Source organism: Mus caroli, unplaced genomic scaffold (genome assembly GCF_900094665.2).
Source record: "Mus caroli unplaced genomic scaffold, CAROLI_EIJ_v1.1 scaffold_19866_1, whole genome shotgun sequence".
In the NCBI taxonomy this organism is placed as follows: domain Eukaryota; kingdom Metazoa; phylum Chordata; class Mammalia; order Rodentia; family Muridae; genus Mus; species Mus caroli.
This window is the reverse complement of record NW_018389679.1, coordinates 5,014-13,234: the sequence shown is the minus strand read 5'-3', so window position 1 is coordinate 13,234 and position 8,221 is coordinate 5,014. Positions and strand designations below refer to the sequence as shown.

The window sequence follows — 8,221 nt, the reverse complement described above, 5'->3', positions numbered from 1 at the left end:
CCCCATAACTGTTTGCACAAGAGGGTTTGCAAGGAGCTTCTAGGAACCTGCACTCGGTTACTTCTAGTTGGTAGATTAAGATGCTGTTGAGATGCCAAGGCTTTTCAGTTCAGACTCCATTTTAGAGAACCTGAACTAAGTTTGAACTCAGGTAAACTAACAGGCTGGTATATAGCATTGGTCTCCAAGTTGCCCCACCCAAACAAACAAAACCTGAGCCTACTCCAGTCTCTAGACCGATCTCCAACACCAGTGTCTTCAGGTTATTCCCCCAACAAATATGCACCCCAAGTTACAAGCCCATCCCTTGCCTAGCAAGAGGGGAACAGAAGTTAATTTTCGGATGTGACTCCCAGCACCAGCCAATTATGTTAAAGGCCACAACATCTCTCCAATTAGATACTTGCACGTGTATTCCCTGCTTGCTGCTTACTATAAAGCCTTTCCCTGATAGATATTCAGGGCCCCACCACCAACAAACCATCCTGCATAACAGTGGTATGGTGAAAGGGCCTGAGACAGCCTGCTGTAAGTTGCATCAGATTGGCTCCTGTGTGTGTTTGGGATAACGTTTCCCTGGCACAACATTTTGATATGTTGCCTGGGAAGTTCCCCATGACACACGGGACTACTGATGTGGACGGTCCTAAAGCTGGCAAAACTAGTCTAGGTATTTGTTTTTTTATGTTTGTAAAACTGTGTTAAACTCCCTGCTTTTTCCCTGTCTGAGCACTGAATCTGTCTTAGCTTTTTCTGTAAGATCTGCAGAGTGGAATTGAGCAAACCTGTGTGGAGGTAAATGTGGAACTCTTCCAGCCCTGTGAGATGATTTATTTGTGTGGAACCTGGTGGCTTGTGTTACCACTGTGATTATTCTAGGTTTGAGCTGTGCTAAGGAATGTATCTGAGTGTCAGAAATTTTCTATGTGGTCTGAAGAGGTGAGTGCAGTGGTTCAAAAAACTTGTGATGTATGTGGCAGCTCATTTGTCTGAATATCAACAACTTTCTGTGAGATCCATAGAGCATAACAAAAGCTTGTGTAGAGATACATGACTTATGTTGCCATGGTAATTTTTTAGGTCTGAGTAAACATTTGTGCAGTACTGAGTGTTGATGTGTTTGTGAACACCACCTTGTGGTTATGTCTTGTTACTGCAGGCTGATTCTGTTCCTAGATTCTGAGTGACTCCACATTCATCTTCTGTGAGCACCACCTGGGTACAAGACCTTGAATTTGTTTCTGTTGCCGGTTGTGGGAAGGATAGACATATCAGGGAGCTGTGGCTACCACTGGGACAAGAGATTCTGAGCCTCCTTTGGGTGGGTGAGGGTTCAGGGAGGAGAGGCGTCCACACTTCTGGAAACAAGGCCTTGATTTTGTATCCATGGCAGGTTGCGGTTAGGGGTAGATGTTTCTAGGACCTGTGGCTATGGCAGGGCCAACAGGCATCCTGCGGTGGGTGTGGACTAGGGGAGCTGAGAGACGCCCACCAATCTGGTTCTGTTTTTGTGGGTGTGCACCACTGTCTGGTTGTTTCTCATTTCTGCCTGAGAGAGACAAAAGGCTGGACTTGTGCTTTGTGTGGCATAGAAAGGTGTTTGCATGAGGGCCACTTTCTGGCTGTTTCTTGTTTATGCTTGAAAGACAAGGAAGGTTTTATTTGTCTTTTTATGTGTTATGTTTGTGTTTCTTGTTACAAGATATCTTTGATAAAGTAACTTTGATGAGATGACTTCACAGGCAACTTTGACAAGATGACTTTGACAGGTGGCTTTCACAAAGTGACTTTGACTTGATAGATACATTAGCATGAGACCAGCTACATCTACCACATTCTTCAGGTTCCCTTCACCACAGAAGAGGCCAGGAAGCTGGTTCCTGACCACACACAGAGTCCTCCCAATATGCTTGATCCCCCCCTGACACGCCCAGACTGGGATTTTAACACCATTGAATGTGAGAGGAGGCTCTTGGTCTACAATCAGGCTCTGCTGGAAGGTCTCAAGGTGGCCACAAGCAGGCCACAAATTTGGCCAGAGTATATGATATTAGGCAGAGAGGCTAGCTTTATTAATCAGGCAGCGCCAAATATTTAGAGAAACCTCCAGAGGGTTGAGAGACAGATGGACTTAGGGACCGTGACAGAGAGATTATACAATAAAAGAGAGACTACAGAGGAGAAACAGANAAGAGTACAGACTCAAGACCTGGCAAACATCCTGTTGGCAGCCAAACCCAAACCAGGAAACTGTAAGATATCTTCAGAGGAAGGAGGTAAGTGGGGCCCTAAATATCTATAGTGGCCCCTACCCAATCTCAGGGTAACCTTAAAAGTAAAAGAAACTAAATGACTTCCTAGTAGCAACAGAAAGAAAACAAAAACTGAGGACCTCTTAGAAGCCCTGNAAAGTGTGGACTATTGACCCTCTGCTAAGAAGGCCTTACTCGGTCAACTGCATATGACCTCCCTAGACCCGGGGGGATGCATACTCAGCCAATGGCCAATGGATCACCAATTGGCAGAGACTAGCTCCCCCCTATTTAGACATCAGTATAGCAATGACCTGCTGGTTAAAGATGATGCCACAATGACTCATTACCAGGCTCCCAGGATAACTTTTCAGCTACTCTGCTCACTAGATGGGCCTCTGCATGACTGCTCAGATGGATGCAGAGATAACATAGTTCACCAATAGCAACAACCTCATTTAGGATGGAAAGAGGTATGTTGGGGCTGCTGTGGTCTCAGACACCAAGATCATATGGGCAGAGCTACTCCTGGCAGTAATGTCAGCCCAGAAAGCTGAACTGGCAGCTCTGACCAAGGCTGAGAAAAGACAAGAGACACAGATAGCCACTTTGCCTTTGCTACTGATAATATTCGTGGAGCTATTTATAAGGGGAGGGCCTTCTGATGGCAGAAGAAAGGACTAAACTCCATCACAGAGGGCAACAAGACAGCTCAGGGGGTGGCCCCTAGAAATTGGGCCCCTAATATTTTTGACTACACTAGACCCAGGAGACCCCACACTCTGATCAGACAGAAGATGTGATCTGGGCCAAAAACTTGACCATATCTCAGTGTCATAAGAGATTACAGACGAAAAAGTTTCATTGTTCTTCACACATGGGGCTCTGGAGAATGCAGGACTTAGTTTGCCAGTTCCACATCAGAATTAGAGATGCCATTTCAAATATAGCTGAAATTGTTAAAAATTGTAAGGCCTGTTGATTGACCAATATGGTTGCCAATGAGAAGAACCCTGGTACTCAGTATTGGAGCACCAAGCCAGGAGTCTATGNGGAAATGGANTTCACTGAGGTNAAACNAGGACAATTCAGACACAAATATTTGGTGGAGTTTATAGATACTTTTTCAGGATAGACTGAGACTTTCCCAACTAAACATNGACTGTACAGATGCTAAAGAAGAAACTACTTAAAGAAATTCTTGCAAGATTCGGTTTTTCAAAGTTTACAGGGTCAGACAATGGACCTATCTTTGTATCCAGAGATAGAAATTAGCTCATTATTTGGGGATTGATTGGAAACTTCATTGTGCTTACAGACTCTGGAGTTCAAGACAAGTACACAGAATGAACAGAACCCTAAAAGAGACTTTCACTAAGTTGACACTAGANACTGACAGTGACTGAGTGACTCTTCTCCCTTCATCCTTTATAGAGTACAGAACTTCCCATATTAGATAGGACTCACCTTTTAAAGTTATGTTTGGTTTTCCTNTTNACAGAAGTTATTTCAGAAACTGATGATTGCTAACTCTTACANGATCTTGNAGATGTCCAATGGGTACATAAGTGTGTTTGGCTTGAATTTTCAGCTTTCCATAAAAGCAGTCCACCTCCAGACTCCACCAACTTTAGTCCAGAGATTGAGTTCTAGTCAAGAGACACTGCCGAGGGTCATCAGAGCTTCACAGAAAGGATCCCTGTGCTACAGAGTTGTAGGGTGGATCCACTGAACATCTGTTTCCAGTTGAAGAAGACCATGGACAGCAGNAGGAGAATTCAGCCTCAAGACTCCCTCCTGTCTCCCACTGATGGGCCCCTACCCATGCCCCAGGGACACCACAAAGACATAGCCCTGTTACTGTTTTCATGAAGCTTCAGGTAGTCGGGTGATAGAGACTTCTAGTCACAAGAGAAAGGGGGGATGAGATGCCAAAGCTTTTAAGAAGAGACTCCATTTTACAGAACCCGAATTAAGTTTGAACTCAGGTAAACTAACAAGATGGTATGTAGCATTGGTCTCTAAATTGCCCCCCAACAAATCCTGAGCCTAGTTCCTGTCTCTAGGCTAATCTCCAACAACACAAGGGTCTCCAGGTCATTCCCCCCAACAAGTATGCACCCCAGGATACAAACTGACCCCTTGCCTAACAACCATCATTGGGGTGCGGAGCAGTAGTTAAGTTTCTGATACGACTCTCACCACCAGCCAATTATGTTAAAGGCCACAACATCTCTCCATTTAGATGCTTGCACATGTATTCTCTGCTTGCTGCTTACTATAAAGACTGTCCCCGATAGATATCTGGGGCTCACACACCACAAAAAACATCCTGCATGACAGTGGTTTATTGGGGAACCCTGACCTAGATCGCATAGAATAAAAACCCTGCTATGAATTGTATCAGATTGGCTCCTGCATGTGTTTTCATGGGTCACTAATATTTTCCTGGCACAACACCAAAAGCCCAGACAATAGCTGAGGAGAAGAGAGAGGCAGTGTTGTAGGTTTCCAGGGTTCTGGACCAGGAAGAAGGAGAGAGAACTGCCATACCAGAGGAGGCATGCAGGAGGAAGAAACAGGGACATATGTAAAGAGAACAGAAGAACACAGCCCAGAGGACTGAACAACTGGGTCAAGAGCAGCCAGGATGGGACATAGAATTTAGTAACTAGTAACTGANAGTTATCAGTGGGAGGTAGATCCTAACAGCATGGAGGTTAGGCAGTTGCCCAACTATTGTGCTGCTAAGGCATATTGAAATATAAGGCTATGCCAGTTTGTCTTTCATTATGAAACATAAAACATTGAGATGGGTAGTAACCCCACACAGGGAATACTAATAATATTAATACTACTACAGGAAGTAGACCATTCTGTGCAAAAATGAAACAAACCCATGTAGCACCCAGAGGTCACACAAAACCACTGAAGGTTTATGTGGAGATGTACATATTGTTCAGGTTCAACATCACCATTTCAAATTTGAAGGCTCAAAATATCCTGCATCCATCTGGATGGTGCTCTGTTAAAGCACTGATTCATTGGTACACAGTATGTGTCTGACACTGTGTGCAGACCCAAGAGGTGTTGATTGGTGTCTATGACACACTGTGTGAGTCCATGGCTGTTGGGATGGTTTGTATATGCTTGGGTCAGGGAGTGGCACTATTGGAGGTGTGGCCTAGTTGTAGCAGGTATGTCACTGTGGGTGTGGGCATTAATACCCAGCTGCCTGGAAGTGAGTATTCTGCTAGCAGCCTTCAGGTGAAGATGTAGAACTCTCAGCTCTGCTGCACAAGTACAAGTAACTGTCACTAAAATAAATGAACAGCATTACTTAAAACAGGGTGAAGAAATGAAAACTGATCTTGAAAGAGAGAAACTTAAGAATACTGAATTAACTGCAAGTTGTGACACGCTTTTGCTTGAGAACAAAAAATTGATACAGGAAGCAAGTGATGTGGCCCTAGAACTCAAGAAACGTCAAGAAGATATCATTAACTGCAAAAAGCAAGAAGAAAGGATGTTGAAAAAAATAGAAAATTTGGAAGAAAAAGAAAGGCATTTAAGGAATGAACTGGAATTAGTAAGAAAAGAGTTCATACAGCAAGGAGATGAAGGCTCAAAGCATTGAATGTGAAGTTTTAAAGAAAGAAAAGCAGACGAAGATATTAGGAAATAAGTGTAATAATTAAAGAAACAAGTTTATGGCCTCAACTACCTGCTGTCGGGCAGCCGCCCGGCCACGCTGACTGGAGGGGGCGGCCCCGGGGCCCAGGCGGCGCGGCCTGGCACGCCGTGGAAGAGCCGCGTACAGCCCGGGCATCCAGGGACTTCATGAGGAGATAATCGACTTTTATAACTTCATGTCCCCTTGTCCTGAAGAAGCAGCCATGAGAAGGGAGGTGGTGAAACGGATCGAAACTGTGGTGAAAGACCTCTGGCCCACAGCTGATGTGCAGATATTTGGCAGCTTTAGTACAGGCCTCTATCTTCCAACAAGTGACATAGACCTGGTTGTCTTTGGAAAGTGGGAACGCCCTCCATTACAGTTGTTGGAACAAGCCCTCCGGAAGCACAACGTGGCTGAGCCGTGCTCCATCAAAGTTCTTGACAAAGCTACAGTGCCCATCATAAAGCTCACAGATCAGGAGACTGAAGTTAAAGTCGACATCAGCTTTAACATGGAGACTGGCGTGCGGGCGGCAGAGTTCATCAAGAATTACATGAAGAAGTACTCGCTACTGCCATACTTGATTTTAGTTTTGAAACAGTTCCTGCTACAGAGGGACCTGAATGAAGTCTTCACGGGCGGGATCAGCTCCTACAGCCTCAGCTTAATGGCCATCAGCTTTCTGCAGTTACATCCAAGAATCGATGCCCGGAGAGCTGATGAAAACCTGGGAATGCTTCTTGTAGAATTTTTTGAACTTTATGGAAGAAATTTTAATTACTTAAAAACTGGTATTAGAATAAAAGAAGGAGGTGCCTATATTGCCAAAGAAGAAATCATGAAAGCCATGACCAGTGGGTACGGACCATCAATGCTGTGCATTGAGGACCCCTTACTGCCTGGAAACGATGTTGGGCGGAGTTCCTATGGGGCCATGCAGGTGAAGCAAGTGTTTGACTACGCTCACATTGTGCTCAGCCACGCTGTGTGAGCCACGCTCGCCAGGTCTTACCCCAACAGGGATTCTGAAAGTACTTTAGGAAGAATCATCAAAGTCACCCAGGAAGTGATCGACTACCGGAGGTGGATCAAAGAAAAGTGGGGTAGCAGAATCCTCCCGTCTCCAGACCTTGACAACAGGATTAAGATAAAGGAGAGAATTACCACGTGCAATGGGGAGCAGATGCAGAGTCGGGAGCCCAGCTCCCCTTACACCCAGCGCCTGACTCTGTCCCTGTCCAGTCCCCAGCTGCTGTCTTCAGGCTCTTCTGCTTCTTCCGTGTCCTCACTTTCTGGAAGTGACATTGACTCCGACACACCGCCCTGCACCACACCCAGTGTTTAATCAGTTCAGCCTGCAAGCACCCACTACCCTGATGGCCAGCCTGCCCAAAGCCTTGCCAATGCCCAGCAGCAAACCCCAGCCTGCTGCTTCCAGAACGTTGATCATGACAACAAGCAACCAGACCAGGGTTACTATCCCTCCACCAACCCTTGGAGTCGCCCCTGTGCCTTGCAGACAGGCTGGTGTGGACGGAACCACATCTTTGAAGGCTGTTCACAGTGTAACTTCCCCAGCCATTCCCTCGGCATCCCCCAACCCACTGTCTAGTCCTCATCTGTATCACAAGCAGCACAATGGCATGAAACTTTCCATGAAAGGCTCCCACAACCACACTCAGGGTGGCGGCTACAGCTCTGTGGGCAGTGGAGCTGTGAGGCCTCCTGTAGGCAACCGAGGACATCATCAGTACAACCGCACCGGCTGGAGGAGAAAAAAGCACGCACACACAAGGGACAGCCTGCCCGTGAGTCTCAGCAGATAATGGTCCTGACTGACTGCCCACAGGCCTTGCTCGGGCACCACAGGGGAGCCGAGACCAGCACCCAGCACCTCCACCGCTGTCTGCCGAGCGCAGCCCAGCACTGGTCACTCTGCATGTTTGTGTGGTGGCCGCATCCATCTTACAGAACAGCTCCTTGTGCTCATCTGTGAAGCCTTACTACATGTGGATGTGCATCTGCCTGCCTAGAAGTCTTCATCCGTGCCCAGCAGGGCGGCCTAGGAGTGTCAGGGACTGGATGTGCGGCTGTGCAGCCGGGTCAGCTAGGTGGCCATTTGGGGTTCTCATCGTGTCTGTCACAGGCAGAGACGCCAAGCCCTGCTCCGTGTCTTCTGACGGAGTGGGCAGGCTGCTGTTTTACTGCCCTCATGTCTTGTTTGAAAATTTGGGACTGTTTTTCTATGTAAATATTGAAAACTTATGATTTGTGCAATAACTCAGATATTTTT

At 46.3% G+C, this 8,221-nt stretch overlaps 1 protein-coding gene across 1 annotated transcript; it reads left to right on the top strand.

Moving 5' to 3' along the window:
• The first annotated feature begins 6,063 nt into the window (after window positions 1-6,063).
• Window positions 6,064-7,754, top strand: LOC110288245 (terminal nucleotidyltransferase 4A-like). The gene is given in 2 exon segments (XM_021154643.2): window positions 6,064-7,270; window positions 7,272-7,754. Coding segments are annotated over 2 exon segments (1,632 nt in total). The 5' UTR covers window positions 6,064-6,121.
• Window positions 7,755-8,221: the final 467 nt, after the last annotated feature.